A 22,295-nucleotide genomic window follows, 5' to 3' on the forward strand; every position below is an offset into this window, starting at 1 on the left:
CCCCAAGACAAGTGATAATAAAAAAAAGGCAGTGCCACCAGTTTGGCAGAGGCTGAGTGAAGAGACCTGCCTGATGTGAACTTGAGCTTCACTTTCTGGAAGGTTATTCTCCTCCCTCTCTCTCTCTCTCTAATTCCCTATCTTTTTCTTGCCTTTTATCTTTCCTTTCCTTTCCTGCTCCTCTCTTTCCTTTCAGCTTTCTTCTCAGACCCATCCTCCTGTCACTCCTGGTCTGGTGCTGCAGTTTATGTTGGACAAGATGGTCGCTTTCACATCAGGTAACAATGAAGACGGCTCCAAGCAGGAGTATCCAAAAGAAAGACCATTTAAGTGTGAGATCTGTGCATCTGTCATCAGCCTTCCTGAAGCAGTAATCAAGGACAGACAAAGAGATCATTCCTGCCTAGAATCTGCCTGACCTTGAAATAAAGAAACTACAATCCTACCTCTCAATTCTAAAATTTACCAAGTGACTCTGAAAGAACTAATCAGCAGGCCTTTGTTAGCAAGGACCACAATGAATTTCTAAAGTAAGGCCAGTCTTCATTATCCTTCGCTTCTGGGTCTCCAGCCACAAGAATGCGAACAACACACTTCCACTGTTTGGGTAAATAGTAACCACCCTACATCTGGCTTCCAGTTCAAATTGAACACTCAACTCCAACTGCTCCAAAATGACCAACTCACATCATTTACCTTTGACCTCAGCCACGTCCCACACGCGGAAAATGGAAAACATTTGAATTCCTGAAAAGATCAATCAATAACAAACATACTTATGAAAGCATCTTGAATGCTAGCCACCACTTCCAAGCCCAGCTGAAGCATCAAGATTCTCCTTCAGAAGCTTAATCACATCCTCTTAGCGACAGCTGATGCCAATGCACCAATCAAACTTCTAGGTCATAGAAAGAAAACCCTCCTCCCCTTCAGACAACCAAGATGTTGCCTAAATAAAGTAACGCGTGACAACAAGGTAAGAAATGGCACAGATCTAAATGACAAAACATTCTACAACTTTCTGAAATACCTTAGTTCCACCAGAGGGTAACTACTCCTGCAGTTAAAACCAACTATTTCATAAACCACACAATCGACAATCCACAAGAAAAGCAAGGGCCTCTTTAATAAGATCTAATATTTGAACCAGGTCAAAGTTGAAAGTGCAATGCTCACTCCACAGAGAAATGCAGTGCCATAAAGACGTTCTTAGAAATTAGGATCAACAAAATCAGCGAACACTGTCAATTCTGAAACATACAGCAACATCAACTCAATACCTAATTTCAGTGCACCTGGATGACCTAGCCACCCTCCACCGATTCCCGAATACCACATCCTAAGGAGACTACTTTGTGACTGTATACATTACAGAAGACATAAGCACTGATGCTCTGATCCCGCTTCTCAACAAGAATGCCTCTCACCTAATGCATCTACCCTGACTCCCTCTAGGCCAGACGCACCCACAGTTTCAGGACATGCAACATAGCACAATTCGAAACCAAAAGAAATCTCCTTCCTCCTTTTCTACAATCAATTGAAGCCCCTTCTCCGTGCACAGCATTTTGTCTACCACATCGCTCTCCACTTGCCACCCTTATCCACTCATAAACTTCAAAACACCCCTCCATACGTCTTCTTCCCTTCTCATTTCACATCTTGTTTTCTTTTTTTAATTTGGGAATAGTTCACTGATACATTAAAGCATATAATAAAATACTTAATGAATAATGAAATATAAGGTTTTTGTGCCAGTATAACAATTCACATAATCCCGCTGATTTTCACCAATATAAAATTTCAGAATCATCCTACTTGATCCCTATGTGACACTGAAAATATATAGAATACGAGATCTATAAAAAAACTATTTTATACATTCAAAATTTCAAACATTAGAAAAAAAAGAATCGCTCGTTAAAACACATTTCCCATTAATCAAACAATTCCCATACGTTATAAAACTTCCTATACGACCCGAGCGTAATGCATATTTTTTTCCTAATGCTTTACTCGTTTAACTTTGAATGAAAATGTTGAAAGGTCGGAATTTTAAATGTACACCACCTTTGAAGAATTAAAGATATTGCTAGCAACGTCTCTATGTACGTTCTTATTTGTTTCTCTTTCTTGTAACCCTGGTCCCAATTTGGTTCAGAACACCATTGCTCAGTAGTGATAGTTGCACCATCATGTCAAAAATGCTAACATGCCACAAAATAATCATCATTATGGACATTATTTTTCTAGGACAAGCAATATGCCAGCGAGGGATGACAATATCATGTAAAAAGTGCTCAGAAAATGCTTCAAGCGATAACTGTTATTTGCTGGGTTGGCCCTATCAAGTCAAGAGATGACCTCTGTATCTTAGGGAAACGGATTGCCATGAACCATGGGGGGCATAATGTGCTTGGGTCAATTGGCCACCATGGATGGACTAAGGAAGAGGAGGCACCACACTAGACATTCACACAAAAACTCACATGCATACACAATAACCCCAGCCACTATGCTGCAATTAAGAGGCCTTCTTAACCACGGAGTTCCTGCTGCTAAACCCTTGCCCAATCCGCAGCACACAAGCTCGGGCTTCATCAAGGAAGGCTCCTGCATTCACTCACACTGCAAGGACTGCAACAGAGGAAATCTATATTCAGCAGTAGACACATGGTGATTGACATCTCACAGACTGCAGATTGGCCAATCACACAAGTCCCTACAACTATTCAGGAGATGCCCCACAGATAAATAAAACTGGAACCCTAGAAGGACCAACAAAAAAAGCAATCTGGTTGGAGCAAAATATATACATAAATGTGTATTCTACAATGATATACACCGGCCCTACAACAGGACCATCATCACTCAAGCAATAAGACCCCGATTCGCAATCGCGCTGAGAACAAGGATCAACAGAAAAGCACACTTTGAAGCAGTCACAGCTATCAATCAGCAAGAAATCACAGCAGCAATTGGACATAGAGCATAGTGGCTTTGTCCGCTCTTAGAGAAGAACTCTGCACATCACACCAGAGTGTATTCACAAGGCTACATACTTCTCTGAAGTTATACACTTTTTTTTTTTAAAGAGTCCTTTTTCCCCTGGAGTAGAGGAAAATTATATTAAAAGAAAGTTGCAGCATTTTAAGTTACTGCTCAATCATCCTCGATATAAAGTTGAAATTCTTATAAAAAGTAAAACCTTACATTTTAGCTAATGTAACCTACTAGATAACGAAATAAGTAGTTGTAAATTAAGAGGTGCACCAATTGTGAGGTTTTTAGAATGAAAACTGTGTGTACATATCTGTAGTTACTCAAAAACAACTGTGCTAGTAAAATTCAGAGTGATTTTTCAAGTTTTGACTGACTTACAGACAGTCATAGATGGTTGCCTAAAACATGGCTTCTGTTTACACATAAGCTACAATAGAACTTCAAGTACTCCAAGCACAAGTGCTCGTCTATATGAAAGAACATACAAGACAAATGGCACAAGTAAGAAACTCATGCCCGTTATAATTAAGAAAAGTCTATTAATTGAATTGTCTGCATTTACCTTATCAGATGTTAAGATCCCACCAACGACATATTGAACATTATTATTTAAAAGCATGTATTTTCTAAATGAAAATATTTTAAATTAATTTGTTTTCTAATTCTCAACGCCACTTTAATTCTGTCTACAATAATATAAAATTTAAAAAAATCACCCAGTTAACAGACCACTTCACCGTGTACCTTTCTTGTTTACTGAAAAATACTTATGAAAGACAGTTAGGCAGAAAAGCAACTTTGAAAGAGATCTACAAGTTTGCACTGCAGGTTCCTTTAACTTTATTATCAACGAAAGTGGGTGTATTTGAAAATAATTCGAAAGGTGTACCAAAGTTTGGTAATAGGCTGTAACAAACTCACTCAAAGCAAGGTCAAATTATCTACACCTCTATTCCAAACCTAAGTTAAAAACAGTGTATATCACAAACCACAGCAATGGAAATCTAGATGTCTTTAAATGCGTCCTTGCAAGCTTTACAGCAGCGCCAACCATTATACTCACTAAAATCAGCTCACAATAACAGAGAATATACTTCTTATAGGGAAAAATCCAGCAAGTAACATTAGTATTGACAAATGATTGGTACTATTGGCGGACTCCTTCCACGTTTTTCTTTTTTACTCACATTAAAACTATAAGTATGTACTTTGCTTTTCTGCTTTGTAGCTATGTTTGCATTATAAGACTTAAACATACTGCCATAAAAAGAATTACATCAGTTGCTTCTGCCTCTTGTTGCCCATAAAAGCGAACAACATAAAGTTTCACTGGGAACGCTTTGCTAGGTGAAACCGAATTCCACGAAAGCCTGGCAATAACGAAGAAATTCAAGGGGACAAGGAGTGGGCTGCATCGTCAGTTTAACAGTTTTTTTTACCTAGAACACAACAGGAAAGGAAAAACGACTGTCTAATTTCAGAGTAAACAACTTTAATAAATAAACATTCACCTTGCACCATGTCAGTCATTCTCTGGTCCCTTTTTGAGCCATGACTAAAACGGTGTAATTATTTTTTTTGTGTTTCACGTTACTAGGAGATGCATCCACATACAGACCTATTACACAAAGAATATGCCACTTAGCAAGCCAACTCAAAGGCTAACAGATCAAAAAGAAAATGGCACTTATTTATATATACTATTGAATATATACATTGGGGCCACCGGCCCATAAAAGACATTACATTACAGCTGATCAGAGTGAATGTTAACCCCCCTCTTGGAAAGCCAGAGCATACAGAACATTTTTAAAGAGGCAGGCATTAGACTGCGTTCAACTCTTTTGTGCCTATTTTTGAAAGTCATGTTTACCCCAACTTTCAGTCATCCTCCAACACAGCAGTCAGTGAAATAAGACTACCTAAGAAGTATCACAATAAGGGTGTCTGTAGAAGCCATACTTGAGAAACAGCATCGAAGAGAAATGTTGTTTGGCCAATACACTTGCAAGATATGGGCCAAATACACTACTGACAGGATGAGGATTAGATAAAAGACCAATGTACTCAGCACAGATGTCACAAACGCAACCACACTGCCTGTCACCTTGCACTATTAATAACACAGAACAATACTATCTGCATCACAAATAGTAATCCTTGTATTCTCGAATTTGCTTTTCTGCACCATTTTCACAAATTACCTTTTGTAGATCTCAATAAAGACTGCCGTCCAACTCCCAGTAAAATCTGCACTCCGGGAACGCTCTGTGGGATCTCCTTCTCTAGAAGGGGACCAATCCTCTCACAGATTCTTAGAAGATAGTTTGCAGGAATGTGCGCATTGGCTCGCACCTAAAATGACAAACAAAATGGAGATAGATTTAGTTTTAAAATCTTCAACTTTTACTGTTCGTACAGCCTCTTAATGCAGTCACAACCAGATGCACTTTCATCATGTGAAATAAAACACCTGTTAAGTTGTAAACAACCTTGGTTTACAAAGTGAATATGTAACATGTTGTCCATATCATGTCACTCACAACTCCTCCTCTGTTAAGTTGAGTTTATGCATATAAAAGAACAACTTCTATATAGAGTATCTGATTGTGGAATGGCCGGTTCAGTGTTTTTAGCCTGTCCATATAACCTACAGTTTCAGAAATTGTGTGCAGAGCTTTTTTTAGCAACAGTTCCAAACATGAAAAAAATAAAAACAAACAAACGTTCCTAATGTCATCTTGCTATTATGATATAGTTTAAGAATTTCACAGATTATAAATTAGATAAAGAGCAATAGCATACTATGCCAGAATAAGTACCACAATTCTCTCATGCAAACCAAAATGTGTTATAATTTCATAAATGATGAAAGCTATCCAAAGACTTAAAGACGTTAAGATTTATATCAAAAAGCAAAGCTAAAACGGGAAGGAAACTAAAACAAATAAGAGAGATCAGACCCAAGGGCAGAATATTAGCACCAACGGAAGCTTTAAAGGGAGGTCTGAAGCTCAGTAGTTTTCCATTGAAGATCTACTTAAAACGTGTGATTCCCATAAAGGATTTTCCACAGCAACAATGATTAGCTCAGCAGCACTGGCCTTTTCTATTGCATGCAGGAAAAATGAAATTGAGAGTGAAAAAGAAGCAAACTTACAAGTAACAATCTGATGGTACCTCAACTGGAACTAGGAATTTTGGCCCAAAATAACACAGTATATTCAAGTCAAACCACCTAAATATATATTCAATGGATCCACACGGTTTAAATAAGGCATATAAATTAGAGCCATACAATAAAATGCATAAAATCGTAAGGGAGACACTGCAATAGATCATTTTAGTACAACTGTCAAGATTTCTGGGTAAGAAATCATTGGAATATTTGCCCTAATGTCAAACATATGTTGCAAAAAAGACATAACTACAATTTCACAACGTCCAATACACCAATTATTATGGCAAACCCTAGATTTAAAATTATTAATTTGAAGACTAACCTTTTATATCCATATGTTGAATAGTACTAGAATGTAACAACTATTTTCTGAACTCATAATTAAAGGATACGTAAAAGCTATCAGCATACTTGCATCAAACACACTGAACTCCACCATATATAGAAACTAAATTTGCAAGTACACCAACGAAGCTATGATAGCCTCCTGCTAACTGTGCACTGTAGCAATAAACTACATTCACCTAGTGTGGCTTACGTCAAGTGTGAAGGGATAAACACTGAGGTATGGAATGCAGCAGGCCTCCCTTAAATCTATTCTGAAAGATACAGACTTAATAGAATGTCTTACTAGGTTGGATATACTCAGTATACAAAAGAGATCTATGAGGTAAGATTTACATTTGCAAATGTTGGTAATTTCACCACACTTACATGTCAGTCAGCTAGGAAAGGAATGGGTTCAGTGATGTGCTATAAAAGTGAATATGGAAATAGGTTCGGAGTCAGACAGGTTTCAGTTATGGGTGTCTTGGTTCAGGGTAATGACAAAACAATTGGGCACGAGCAAATTATAATGGAGCGCCCAAACAGCCTACAGCTTTTTGTTTTATTTGCGGTAAGTAAAATAAATGATGCACTAATAGAAACCCCAGACAGTGATTTTGGTGCTAGAGGACTAACCAAGATTATCACAGAGCAAAGAAATTAAACAGAACCAAAATAAGAGGGGGTGACAAGTGAGCATCGAGGCATTTGTCATTATTAGAAGCATACTGCACAGAAAACGTTTACATTCTCTTGAAATGGAAAAGATCGTTTTTCGATAGACAATGGTGTGCAATGCACATTGAATTAGGCAGCTAAAGAAGTAATAGCATACCTAGAGAAATTGTCATTTATGCTGTTCTATTGATTTGAAAGAGGCATGTGACAAAGTTGATTTAGCACTCCTATGGAGGAAGTTGCCACCCTGTAGAACTGATCAATGGCTACCGAAAATGCTAAGAAACCTTCATCCTCTAGACACCAAAACTGGTTATATGTATTTTTTTCTGTTATAAGTGATCATTCTAAGTTAGACTAGCATGTTTAGCCATGCCAAGTCAAAATAACTCACTTTTGAACATTCATTTTTCATAAATATTGTTATTCACGTATGTAAAATCTCTAAAATGAGGAAACAAAAACGTGCACAGAAAATAACACCAGACTGACAGTTTTTACAAGGAATTTTAGCTCTTCAAGGATGCTCCAACAGACCTCTATAATCTAAGTTTAACAATACAATTTCCACACAAAATACAATAAAAAAATAGTATAAATAAATTGAATTTAACAATGTGTAAACATCAAGGGAATGATCTAATGTTATGAAGTCAGTAAACTTTCTGTGTAAACCAAATGCCATTTCAAAATTACATCTCTGTGAACAGCACTAGATTTCAAAGTTACTATACAAATATTAGCAGCAATCACTTTGTCTCATCTCCTACCTGTTTAATAATCTAAATATGAACGTGGTTAAGTACCCAACAGCACTAACAATGTCTTCATGGAAACCGAGAAATAGCAGACTATTAACATATATCAAAATGCATGGTAAAGGAGCCAGACAACTTAACTAGGAGGTCAATTTCAATGTAAGAAATGCAGATTCATAACTATCAAAAAATATTGTATTGCTGGATAGTATGTATCTAGAAATATCCACTGACAGCAAGCAGGCAATTATAGCTCGTCTTAAACATAAACAAATAGGAAAACTTGAATCATTAGCTTTCTCCAAAGTACAAATAAAACGAAATCCGATAAGCCAAACAATTGTTTTTCCATTTCTTCAAAAAAACTAAAGTAACAGCTATTAACGATAATAAATAATTCTGCACAAAGGTATGTAAAGTGTGAGGCTTGAGTCTTGACGATCAAATGTCATGATATGACTGTGGTCACGAATAGAATCAAAATGTGTGGCCCCGGTTTTGGCCAACTGACGTCAAAATGCGACTGAACAGGTGTTAACGCGGGTAGAGCACAGATATCGGTTAGAGATCAAACTGGTAATTGATTTTCTACACACAACGCACTACACTTTGTTAAAAAGGTCGGATTGCGCCATTCTATTCTGGCCATCGAACAGGAATGGAAGCACTAATATTACTAAATGTGCACTGTGTACCCGGCTCTACTGTCGGAGCCTCTCGTGAGAATTATCCATCTTTGTGCGCGTTTCCCGACATGGTAACTAGATTCAGAATGTTAACTTTAGTATTTTCGTTGAAAAATTAGTAAAACAGACCCTCGACACATTTGGTAAACAGGAAAGCAGTGCAAATGAAATTCAAACACGCTCGTTTGCCTAAGGAAGACCCCGCACATGTAAGACGAGTGATGATTTTAGAATGGTTCCCCGGTTCCTTCCTTCCCCCTCGTTCCGGGGTGGGGGGGGGGGGGGGGGGGGGGGGGGGAATAGATCTAAATCTTTAGACCTAAATTTCGGGGGGGGGGGGGGGGGGGGAGAGGAGACAATGACACTTGTAGAAGCAATAGATTCCAGGAAGAAGATATTCACATAAATGCAGTTGAGTTTATTCCTTACAAATGAACATGTCTTAGTACATCAGCTGTCTGCAGGAACTGCCTGCCAGTGAATCCACAAGTACATATTAGAACCTAGAACCTACAATTCAAATGGAACCTACAATTCAAATGAGTACACTACGTGCTTAAAGGGGAATACACATTACAACACTACACAGTTAATATGGAATTACAATGAAATAATTAAATAAGCACATACTACAACACTTTCAGATCCCGCTTGGAATCGTTCTACAAGGAAGTGGCTACATCATCATCCAGCCAAAATAGCGACGATACCTATATGTTCTATAGGGCGCATTAACAACGTTCCTCTTGTTTGTTAGACATTAACGAGAGTGACTTGAGTGGTTAATACCGATTGTAGTTTCTGCAAAGGTAAGTTTAGCAAGTAACTATTTGTGTTTGAACAATTACAAATATGAGGTGGCCGTGCCTCTGCAACAAATATCGTGCAGCCTTCAGCTATATCAAGGCGTTCGCGTTATACATGTAATTGGAGCTTTGAGATGTAAAAGATAAAGAAAAAACGGTTACGCTATCGTTATCGGAGAGAATAAACTGTTTAATCTAGGAAGCCAACTCCTGACAGTGAGGATCTGTCTCTACGCAGCCCCACCCTGATATTATTATTGTTAATTTGATGTTTTGCAAAAGGTGAGAAACATCCTGCAAGTTCCTGGCTTGTCGCTCGGAACCAATCGCGCCGCGGGTTTCATTTTCATTAAACGCCTCCTCATTGGAACCCGATTGCTGATTGGTTTACGGGATTAAAAAAAAAATCCTGCGCGCTAGCCTGGGATAACTTGAGCTTTTGCCCACAATAGGCGTTCGCTCTGTGTGCGGCATTGGGGGGACCAAACCATCACTTGTCCACGGCGCTGGGGGCACCCCGCAGCATTCGTCAACCGGGGCAAAACGGGTAGTATGCCAAAACGCGTCAGCCAGGCACCTGACCCGTTACAAAGTCGCATCCGCCCGCCGGATCCAAACTTGTTCAACTTTCCCCGAAACTTACCATCTCCTGAAAACTGCTTTGATGTTCCTTTCCCTCCCAGTCCAGCCTCGCCGGGATGAGCTGTATGAGAGAAATTGTCTGTTAGAAGAATATCGCCTTACATGCCGCACACCCGCCTTGACTCCGCCCCATAACAAAAGACATTTAAAAAAAAATAAACCGGCAGCGGGAGACGCGCTCGCAACGTGACAGCTGCACACAGGACAAGAGCTCAGAGAGTGCACACGGACAGCGCTTACCTGGTGCTCCTCCAGCTCTTCCACCAGCATCTACGACAAAGAGACACGGAATAGTCAGAATAACCCAATGTCCAACTCCTCGAACCCACAACCGTGCTTTGGGGCAGGGTACTCACCTGCGCTGTTCTCTGGCAGGGGCCGGACTGCAGAAACCTGGCCATCAAAAAATAGAGCTCTGTAAATAAAGGACGAGAAAACGAGTAGTCAACATCGAGGAGAGGGCGAGGACAACCTAAACGATGGGAGTTTGCCACCTGGGAAGCGATGTACTCACCGGTCTCCATCTGTGTCGGCGCGGCCGCCTCCGCCGCTGCCATGGCCGGGCTGCCGGCTGCCTTATTGTTGTGGAGTCCCCATTGGTGCTGCCGATCGCGCTCGGCTTTCCTCGCTACACTTCGCGTGTTCGGATTCGTTGCGTCACGCTCTCAGCAGCGTGATTCCTGTGCTTCTGCACCTAGTGATGCTGTAGAGCGGTCCTCCGGCCGCGAGTGGCGCTGTGGGTGGGGACCTTGCTAGTGTGGCAAGACGGTGGGGACAGCACGCAACGCAACAATAATGCCACAGATGGCCACGGTCTTATTCGGGGCTGGAAGAAGGTCAAGTCTCCAATCAAGGTTTTAACACGGCAGTATATCTCAGGCGACCGCAAAGCCCCTGCAGGCAGTGAGGTGATAATCTGTGATCTCTTATCACACGACCTGGAAGGGGTGGCTTTTCTAGTTGGACCGTATGTCGTTTTTGGCACCTGCCAGGCTAGAGATCCTACAGTCCCCAGGAAACTGTCTTCCCGGTGGTTCTGCTGCGCAGTTTGGTGCCCCCCCCCCCCCAACAAAAGTATAACTTGTTTGCATGTATATGCGCTTTAATTGGGATGGCCATAAATACCGACGCTAACTCTGGATTTTTAATCAAGAAAATTACATTTTCGGTGTCTTTCGCTTATAACGTGCTCTACTCTAATGCAAGTTAATGGAGGAATACGATTCCCACTAATTTGTGTATTCGCTATATTCTCGCTATCCCCGAATGTTGGCATGCGTACTAAGAGCATTTGTAACGTCGGCATCTTTTCGTACGGTCATGGAATGATTGTCAGTGTCCTAAGTTGCTATTCATTATTTACGTTTAGCTGAGATGTAAGTGTCAATTTTATTGACAGTCCATGTTTGTCAATGTGAGCGTCAAATGAGTTCGAAGCTGCCGAAAACGTTTGCAGTGTCTTTCGTGCATGCTTAAGTCAGCGCCGAGTAGGTTTTTATCAAGTATGTTTCGTCTAACCCTCTTTAACCAGGAGGAATTGTCTCTATTCTATACTAGTCAGCCCAGTATTCACAAAACAAAGCGTGGGTTTTGGACCCCACTCCTAGGAATGGTGTGTGTCATGCACTTTGTCCAATCGGGGTCCTGCAGGGTACAGGTGCATCAAACTTATGGCATCGAAAGCCTTTTGTGCTGCTAAGTTACATGCGACTCAGCAACCCCCAGATGGGGTGGCCCCCACGGTCGTAGGTTGAATTGTTGTTAAACATGTATTTACTGTAAAAGATATCATACTGTATCATGAATCCCGCAAGTCTATGTATTTACGTGTTTCTCGTAGCGGAGAGGAAGTAGGTTGGAGGGTGATGTTCATTGTAAAGACCAAGTATTGCATTGTTATTCACATGGAACTAAGAGGCGTATTACATTGTGGAGTGGCAACATATACCATATGTAATTGTGAGATATTTGTTTTTGGAAATGGAAAATAAAGTTAAAAAAAAAAAACAAAGTGAAAAAGGATTAAAACTAAAAGCATGAAGTACCAAGCAAAAAAAGTTACAAGCGACTCAACAATTAAAACTTTTGCGACGCGAAGGTTAGGCTTGCACAGTGCGTCCACATTCAACATTTTCTAAAATAGTTATACTTGCACGTATATAGCGCTTACTAGAGGCATAGAGCACTTTAGGAGTTAGTAGTGGTCATTAGTGCACATATGAAAATCAAAAAAGAGAGGCAAAAATCAGATATTTTAATTACAGGTCAGTTTTTCATATCAGATTTTAGGACTACAGAGGGTGCATTATGTCGTAGAAAGCAGTTTGAGGATGCAAGACTGTAGAAACAAACTGCATTAATTAAATGCGAAGGTTGTGCCATATTAGGTATTCCGATAGGCACACAGTTCGGGCAGTCTGCCCCCTGCAAGGTTATTGCTAGCCACCGCACCAGCAAGGTCAGTTGATCAGCTCAAGGGTTTAAAGCCAAATGTAATGTCTGGAAACATTTGTAGAGCAATAACAAAGTCGCATCATCTCATACCAATGTGAGAAAATACATGGGCAAATAATGAACACATTTAAAAGGAGATTCTGTAAATGCTGGAGGGGATATGTTATGATGTTCATCCTCAAGTTTAGATCACAGTATAAATTACAAAGCAGAGTGGGATCCAATTGTATGACTTTGGTTTGTATTTGCACAAGATGGAGGGCAAGGCACTTTTCAGACAACGGTAGTGTAATGCCGACATTCCTGAGGCTGCAAGATGGCAATACAGACACTGGTGTGAGGAGGATGGTGACAGGACCCCCTTTACAAATTCAGTGATGCTTTGTTTTCAAAGGGCTACGGATTAGTTCTTCTGAAACACCACCCTTTGTGCATTTTAGGGGTAAGGGTTGACCTGCAGATTCTGTTGTACAGGTTGAACATGACACTTTAGGTGAGGTCAAGCCTTTTGTCTTACTTGATCAGATGACACTTTTGGTGCAGAAATCTCACACCTCTTGGTGACCCTGTTACAAGTGCTCCAGGGTAAAGATCACTCTGCTTTGAGGGCTTCTCTACATGAAGGCTGTGTCTGGAAAGCAGTAAATTAAATGTAAAGACATTTGAAAGGAGGGCAAACCCAAACCTGTACTGGAGCATGAGACAGTGGATGCACTTGCAGTGAGAGTCAAGTAAAAAATATGTTTTTAGGTCTCGTGACCTACAATGCGCGCAAGCGCATTGAGGGAGCGAGAATTCAAGTGCTCAAAATCCTCGTGAAACCACGGGCTTTTTGCTGCGGTTTTCATTAAGTTCACGTGGCCACAGGCACGCGCTTTTGGGCCATAAACTTGCATTTCTCCTCCCCCTCCAGCTTCCCCCAGGCCGTAGCAGCACTCCTCCCACACCTTTGAAGTGAAGCTTAGCACACTTTTTGACCACTGCCAGACATGACTTGTAAGCCATATGCAAGCTATTACTAACTGAAAACATTCCGTTGTTCCTTTTTCACCATATTTGTCCCCCTTTCTTACTCAGTTACCACCCATATCTTGGTTAATCTTCCCCTCATTATGCTTATTTACCAGATTAACCTCCGCAGATTATTTCTTCTCTCTTTTAACATGTTCTGTAACGAAACCCCAGGTTGTGAAGTGATTGTGCTCGACAATGTAGGATGTCTACTTAGCAGCAACTTTGCATGTATTTTACTATCCTGAGCTAATGCTTATGAAATTGATTTAAAAATAACTGTTCCAACACTGCTCCAAAATTATAGGTTGGAGTTAACTCTTCTAACATTGCCGCCATGTATAGTACATAATTTGCTCAGGCCTTTTATGCCTTTTAGGTCTTGTCTTTAATTTACTGCAATGCCAATTTTTGATAATGCAATTCCAACCTCTGTAACATCTCCCAAAATGTACATTGTTTCTTTACCCACTTCCAAACTTTACTCTCGAAAATCAAATGATCTTTGAAGTTACCCCCAACACATTAAGTAATATTCCTTTTACCCTTCCAGAACTGAAATCCAGCTTATCCAAAGCTATTAAATAATTAGAAAATGTTTTCTTCCGTTCTTTTCATTGAATTAATGACTCACCTGGAGATTGTAAGAAAACGGGTGATACAGCCACGCTCGCCATAATTCAACCACTTGAATAATATGCTGTTCAAGAACCTCTTGTGCAACTCTTTTTTCCTGGCAATAGTGCTAGAATATGCACTGAAAACAGTACAACGCAATCTCTTCTTTTTCAGTGTGTTATCTTGACTGTTGCGGTCTCTTATTATCACACCTTTTTTCTGTGGATCTAAAAATTACACATTGTAACACAAAATAAGTGTTACCTATCATTTTCATTGTCCGATGTTTGTCCCAGAATAGGCAAAAGCTATGTAATTGCCTCAAATACATTCTGGTGGCCATTCTCTTTCCCATTGTGAACCCTCCAGCTGAATGTGTACATTTTAATAGTTTTCTGCCGCACTGTCTCAAAAGGCATGTTTAAGTTTTACCACAGAGCATTGAAAAATGCTCCTCGTTCTGTTTAAATTATCTTGACATCTGCTCCTTCAAATTTCTGCCACCTTATTCCCAGGTCTTTATTTTTCACCATTTTGCTTCCCCCTTTAAACGCACAGCCTCGTTCACACCAGATGAGTGCACCCGCAATATTCTACTTTTGTGTATGCCACTACAAGATGTCGCTAGATGACTCTCGTGGTGGCTGCAGCGGGGTTAACCTCTGCTCTTTTCCCCTCTCAATTTATACAGGATGGTAGTTGCTTGGGGCGAGGACCCACCAAATGACCTCAGCCTGCCTCTTGGTCTATGTGGGGTGCAAGCAAACCAGACCTTTTATCTGCTCGTCTCTTTTTGCTGTTACGTGTCTTTGCAGGTATTGTAGACCAAGGTGATACTACTGCTCCACAAACGAAAAATAAAAAGTGTGCCCCAAAACTGGGCATGGAGTTGAAAGTCCTCTCCACATTGGGTCTTGCTCACCTTCCTGTTAAGGGTGCAGTCCTTGGTCCTTGGTCCAAAGCAGACTTCTTCAATGAGTAGCTTGTGAGCAACTGATAGCTCTCCAGCTACCTGTAAGTAGTTCTCCTGTATGCAGCAAGCCTAATAAAGGATATGGTTTTTTTTGGTAGGCTGAATTGATATATACAAACCGCAATGAAAAAGTGTGTATTTGAGATTAAAAGGTGTGCATTTTCAGAACTCATAAACTGATATTTGGGTCATTGGGAGATGTATTACTAACATTATTACCTTGGTGCCATTGCAGTAATGGTTGTTATTTTACCGATGTAAAGGAATTCCAAATTGGCAAATCTTTTTTTACATTAATGCTGGCAACCCTGCCACATGCACTGATGTGATTATTGCTTGTAAGCATGCATAGGGAGACGACTAATGTACTCTTATCTGATGTGCTAACTATTACAACACTAATAATGTTAATAGTTTGAAATGATTTGCAGTGAACATAAGTAGCTCCTATTACAGAAAGGTTGGAGACCCCTGGTCCAAAGAAATATGGGCTGTTTGAATTTTTGGTGGGGTCACTATAAATGATGTCTTCTAAGTAGTGTTGACAACTGGGCATGGGATCGAGGCTCTGTCCATCCAAGATGGCACCCAGATTACCTTGTAGTCTGGTAGTGTTAGTAAACCATCACACCAGAATTATGCAATGTTTATTCACTTGGATGGACCAACAAGGTGTAGATGACTAGATTCACTGTGGTCCTTTAGCACCTGGCAGCAGAAAAAGAGTGGAGAAGCGCTGTATGCATTGTTTGCATGTTCCAAGATATTCCTGGATGCGCAAGAAGAAAGGGTAACTGCAGTAGCTTCCTCCTATAGACTGAGCTTTCTGTATAACAGATTAAACGAAGAGCGATATAGATTGCAGTGCGGAATCCTCACAGATTATAAAGATATTTCTGGTCTAGTTGAGGTCCCCTAGCTTAATTTGCAGTCATCACTACTGAGACAATGCCTCCGGTCTGGCACAGACTACGATCCACTTCTGCTCAGAGCAGTGTCGGAAACGACCATAGGAGGAGCAGTTAGACATCTTCAACTTTGTATTAAGCTTGTGAAAATAATTCTTGATCCAGCTTCTCAACTTACTTTTTAGGCAGATGTACAGAAATCACAGGAGCCACGCAAAACCTTTGTTAGAAATGGGGGTCTCTAGTTGGCAAGGTCTTGTACCTTTGTCCAAATAGGGACCCTTCTTCCTAGTCAGGATAAGGGAGTTACACTCCTAAAATAACCCCTGCTCACCCCCTTGGTAGCTTGGCACGAGCAGTTAGGCTGATCTTAGAGGCAATGTGTAAAGCATTTGCACAGAACCAACAATAATACAGTGTACACGCTACAAAAGGACACCACGCCAGTTTAGAAAAATAACAATATTTTTATATATTTAAGACTAGACCAAAACGATAGAAATCCACCATACAGGACTTAAAAAAATACAATTATCAAAATATGCTTGAAAAACAGTTCCTTGATGTTGATAGCTCCGTCCGGGGGCTATCGCAGCATCGTGAGCAAACAAGGTCGCAGTGTGAGCAGCGGCTCTGTGGCTGCGTAAGATGGCGGCGTCGGTGAGACCAGGTGAGACCAGGTCGTGATGAAGGCAATGTTCGTAGCGGTGCTGGCAGGTCACAGTGCAAGCAGCGTCGCCGTCATTGCTGAAGCTCTGGCATTGGCTGACGAACTGGAGTCGATGGCATCGGTAGGCCAAGGCTGCGGTGCAGGATGAGGACGGTGCGTCATGTGACTTCACGAGCGGTGCTCTCGAACAACGGTGCAAGCAGCAGCATCAAATTCGGCTTGGATCGGCGTCCGGTATAGCAAGGCGTCCTCGTGAAGCGAGGCGGTGCGGAGTGTGTTGCCCATAGGTCGCTGTGCGAGCAGCAGCTTGGTGGCGGCATCAGGTGGCGCCGGTGAGACCAGGGTCGCGTTGCGGCGGTGCTTTCAGGACACAGAGTCGGCAGTGGCGTTGTAGACATGGTCAAGTTGCTTTTCTTCTGTTGCAGCACAAAACACATAGTCCCCAGTGCTGAGGGCAGAAGAGCTTGAAGTCTTTGTGGTTCCTGAGACTTCTTAAATGGGGGGCAAGCTCTACCTCAAGCCCTTTGAGAAACTCAGAAAGTAGATTGCAGAAAGTTCAGTCCAGTCCTTTCACTGCCCAAGACAGAAGCAGTCATTGAGGCCAACACTGCTTAACACACGGCAAAGTGGTAGTTCCTCCTCACAGCTTCTCCGGGTCATCTTCTTGCCAGTCTTCTTGGTCCAAAAGAGTTCAGGAGTCGGGGTCCCAATATTTATATCCCAAAATCCTTTGATCTCTTAGGCCAGTGGTTCCCAAACTTTTTTGACTCGTGGCTCCCTTGACTTAATTGGCAGTGGCTCCCCACCATTTTTTTACCGGGGTGCCGCGGCGCACCCTTTGGGAACCACTGGCCTACATGAAGAATCAAGCCTAGATGTGATGAAGGATTCAGAGAGTAGCCATCACTATCATAAAACTTTATTTGCAATCACAAAAATCTTATAAAGTGCATCTCAATGCATACAACACCATCATAGAGTAGTATAAAGCACTCCAACTAAAAGTAATCAGGCTAGAGAACCTCAAAGAGCTCTGTGGCGTTACAAGAAGTTTATGTGAGGTGGGCTCTGATCATGGGCATCCGCAGAAATGATTCCGGGGGAGGGGGGAGGCAAATTTTTAACTTCATCACCATCCCCCTTGCACCCTTCTCCCGTCTGCCTTACACCCTTCTCGCCCTCCCCCTTGCACCCTTCTCCCCCGCCCCCTTGCACCCTTCTCCCCCGCCCCCTTGCACCCTTCTCCCCCGCCCCCTTGCACCATTCTCCCCCTCCCCCTTGCACCATTCTCCCCCTCCCTCTTATACCCTACTCCACCTTCGCCTTTCACCCTTTTCTACCTTGCGCCCTTCTCCCCTCTGCCTTGCGCCCTTCTCCCCTCTGCCTTGCGCCCTTCTCCCCTCTGCCTTGCGCCCTTCTCCCCTCTGCCTTCTCTCATCTGCCTTGCATTCTTCTCTCATCTGCCTTGCACCCTTCTCTCATCTGCCTTGCACCCTTCTCTCATCTGCCTTCTCTCATCTGCCTTGCATTCTTCTCTCATCTGCCTTGCATTCTTCTCTCATCTGCCTTGCATTCTTCTCTCATCTGCCTTGCATTCTTCTCTCATCTGCCTTGCATTCTTCTCTCATCTGCCTTGCACCCTTCTCTCATCTGCCTTGCACCCTTCTCTCATCTGCCTTGCACCCTTCTCTCATCTGCCTTGCACCCTTCTCTCATCTGCCTTGCACCATTCTCCCCTCTGCCTTGCACCCTTCTTCGCTCTGCCTTGCACCCTTCTCCCCTCTGCCTTGCACCCTTCTCCCCTCTGCCTTGCACCCTTCTCCCCTCTCCCTTGCACCCTTCTCCCCTCTCCATTGCACCCTTCTCCGCTCTGCCTTGCACCCTTCTCCCCTCTGTACCCACCCACCCAACGCTCTCCACCAGGACCCTGACCCTGCACTCACCCAAAGCTCTCCACCAGGCCTCTGACCCTGCACCCACCCAATGCTCTTCACCAGGCCCCTGACCCTGCACCCACCCGCCCAGCGCTCTCCACCAGGCCTCTGACCCTGTACCCACCCAAGGCTCTCCACCAGGCCCCTGACCCTGCACCCACACAACGCTCTCCACCAGGCCCCTCACCCTGCACCTACCCACCCAACGCTCTCCACCAGGCCCCTTACCCCGCACCCACCCACCCAATGCTCTCCAGCAGGCCTCTGACCCTGTACCCACCCAACGCTCTCCACCAGGCCTCTGACCCTGCACCCACCCACCCAACGGTCTCCACCATGCAAATTTTTAACTTCATTACCATCCCCCTTGCACCCTTCTCCCCTCTGCCTTACACCCTTCTCGCCCTCCCCCTTGCACCCTTCTCCCCCGCCCCCAGCACCATTCTCCCCCCCCTTGCACCATTCTCCCCCTCATACCCTACTCCACCTTCGCCTTTCACCCTTTTCTACCTTGCGCCCTTCTCCCCTCTGCCTTGCGCCCTTCTCCCCTCTGCCTTGCGCCCTTCTCCCCTCTGCCTTGCGCCCTTCTCCCCTCGGCCTTGCGCCCTTCTCCCCTCGGCCTTGCGCCCTTCTCCCCTCGGCCTTGCGCCCTTCTCCCCTCTGCCTTGCATCCTTCTCCCCACTGCCTTGCACCATTCTCCCCACTGCCTTGCACCATTCTCCTCTCTGGCTTGCACCATTCTCCTCTCTGGCTTGCACCCTTCTCCTCTCTGGCTTGCACCCTTCTCCCCTCTGCCTTGCACCCTTCTCCCCTCTGCCTTGCACCCTTCTCCCCTCTGCCTTGCACCCTTCTCCCCTCTCCCTTGCACCCATCTCCCCTCTGCCTTGCACCCTTCTGCCCTCTGTACCCACCCACCCACCCACCCAACGCTCTCCACCAGGCCCCTGACCCTGCACGCACCCAAAGCTCTCCACCAGGCCCCTGACCCTGCACTCACCCAAAGCTCTCCACCAGGCCCCTGACCCTGCACCCACCCAATGCTCTCCACCAGGCCCCTGACCCAGTACCCACCCACCCAACGGTCTCCACCAGGCCCCTGACCCTGCACCCACCCCACCAGGCCCCTGACCCTGCACCCACCCAACATTCTCCACCAGGCACCTGACCCTGTACCCATCCACCCAACACCCTTCACCAGGCCCCTGACCTTGCACCCACCCACCCAACACTTTCCACCAGGCACTTGACCCTGCACCCACCCACCCAACGCTCTCCACCAGACCCCTGAGCCTGCACCCACACAACACTCTCCACCAGGCCCCTCACCCTTCACCTACCAACCCAATGCTCTCCACCAGGCCCCTGACCCCACCGACCCAACGCTCTCCACCAGGCCTCTGATCCTGCACCCACCCAACGCTCTCCACCAGGCCCCTGACCCTGTACCCATCCACCCAACACCCTTCACCAGGCACCTGACCTTGCACCCACCCACCCAACACTTTCCACCAGGCTCTTGACCCTGCACCCACCCACCCAACGCTCCCCACCAGACCCCTGAGCCTGCACCCACACACAACTCTCCACCAGGCCCCTCACCCTTCACCTACCAACCCAATGCTCTCCACCAGGCCCCTGACCCCACACCCACCGACCCAACGCTCTCCACCAGGCCTCTGATCCTGCACCCACCCAACGCTCTCCACCAGGCCTCTGACCCTGCACCCAGCCACCCAACGCTCTCCACCAGGCCTCTGACCCTGCACCCACCCAAAGCTCTCCACCAGGCCTCTGACCCTGCACCCAGCCACCCAACGGTCTCCACCAGGCCCCTGACCCTACACCTACCCACCCAGCCCTCTCCACCAGGCCCCTGACCATGCACCTACCCAACGGTCTCCACCAGGCCCCTGACCCTGTACCCACCCACCCACCCAACACCCTCCACCAGGCCCCTGACCCTGTACCCACCCACCCACCCAACACCCTCCACCAGGCCCCTGACCCTGTACCCACCCACCCACCCAACACCCTCCACCAGGCCCCTGACCCTGTACCCACCCATCGGTCTCCACCAGGCCCCTGACCCTGTACCCATCCACCCAACACCCTTCACCAGGCCCCTGACCTTGCACCCACCCACCCAACACTTTCCACCAGGCACTTGACCCTGCACCCACCCACCCAACGCTCTCCACCAGACCCCTGAGCCTGCACCCACACAACACTCTCCACCAGGCCCCTCACCCTTCACCTACCAACCCAATGCTCTCCACCAGGCCCCTGACCCCACCGACCCAACGCTCTCCACCAGGCCTCTGATCCTGCACCCACCCAACGCTCTCCACCAGGCCCCTGACCCTGTACCCATCCACCCAACACCCTTCACCAGGCACCTGACCTTGCACCCACCCACCCAACACTTTCCACCAGGCTCTTGACCCTGCACCCACCCACCCAACGCTCCCCACCAGACCCCTGAGCCTGCACCCACACACAACTCTCCACCAGGCCCCTCACCCTTCACCTACCAACCCAATGCTCTCCACCAGGCCCCTGACCCCACACCCACCGACCCAACGCTCTCCACCAGGCCTCTGATCCTGCACCCACCCAACGCTCTCCACCAGGCCTCTGACCCTGCACCCAGCCACCCAACGCTCTCCACCAGGCCTCTGACCCTGCACCCACCCAAAGCTCTCCACCAGGCCTCTGACCCTGCACCCAGCCACCCAACGGTCTCCACCAGGCCCCTGACCCTACACCTACCCACCCAGCCCTCTCCACCAGGCCCCTGACCATGCACCTACCCAACGGTCTCCACCAGGCCCCTGACCCTGTACCCACCCACCCACCCAACACCCTCCACCAGGCCCCTGACCCTGTACCCACCCACCCACCCAACACCCTCCACCAGGCCCCTGACCCTGTACCCACCCACCCACCCAACACCCTCCACCAGGCCCCTGACCCTGTACCCACCCATCGGTCTCCACCAGGCCCCTGGCCCTGTACCCACCCCCCAACGCTCTCCACCAGGCTCCTGACCCTGCACCCTCCCACCCAACGCTCTCCACCAGGCCTCTGACCCCGCACCCACCCACACAACGCTTTCCACCGGGCCCCTGCCCCCAGCCACCTGACCCTGCAGCCACCCACCCAACGGTCTCCACCAGGCCCCTAACCCTGCACCCACCCAAAGCTCTCCACCAGGCCTCTGACCCTGCACCCAGCCACCCAACGGTCTCCACCAGGCCCCTGACCCTACACCTACCCACCCAACCCTCTCCACCAGGCCCCTGACCCTGCACCTACCCAACGGTCTCCACCAGGCCCCTGACCCTGTACCCACCCACCCACCCTCCCCCAGGCCCCTGACCCTGTACCCACCCACCCACCCTCCCCCAGGCCCCTGACCCTGTACCCACCCACCCACCAGGCCCCTGACCCTGTACCCACCCACCCATCGGTCTCCACCAGGCCCCTGACCCTACACCTACCCTCCCAACCCTCTCCACCAGGCCCCTGACCCTGTACCCACCCACCCACCCAACACCCTCCACCAGGCCCCTGACCCTGTACCCACCCACCCACCCACCCACCCAACACCCTCCACCAGGCCCCTGACCCTGTACCCACTCACCC

At 45.9% G+C, this 22,295-nt stretch overlaps 1 protein-coding gene across 2 annotated transcripts in view; it reads right to left on the minus strand.

Annotated features, from left to right (window-relative positions):
* BRWD3 (bromodomain and WD repeat domain containing 3) overlaps window positions 1-10,729 on the minus strand; it is a 1,253,402-nt gene extending 1,242,673 nt beyond the window's left edge. Inside the window, exons 1-5 of one of the 2 annotated variants that reach the window (XM_086918756.1) lie at window positions 10,596-10,727; window positions 10,438-10,496; window positions 10,322-10,351; window positions 10,083-10,142; window positions 5,208-5,358 (exon numbers count right to left, since the gene is read on the minus strand). In XM_086918756.1, coding sequence (XP_086774882.1) covers window positions 5,208-5,358; window positions 10,083-10,142; window positions 10,322-10,351; window positions 10,438-10,496; window positions 10,596-10,638 — 343 coding nt within the window. In that variant the 5' untranslated portion in view covers window positions 10,639-10,727. Of the gene's footprint in view, window positions 1-5,207; window positions 5,359-10,082; window positions 10,143-10,321; window positions 10,352-10,437 lie in introns of both variants that reach the window. The other variant, XM_086918755.1, reaches the window with a different exon arrangement.
* Between the last annotated feature and the right edge of the window lie 11,566 nt (window positions 10,730-22,295).

The sequence above is a fragment of the Lissotriton vulgaris genome, chromosome 4_1 (assembly GCF_964263255.1).
Source record: "Lissotriton vulgaris chromosome 4_1, aLisVul1.2, whole genome shotgun sequence".
NCBI lineage: Eukaryota > Metazoa > Chordata > Amphibia > Caudata > Salamandridae > Lissotriton > Lissotriton vulgaris.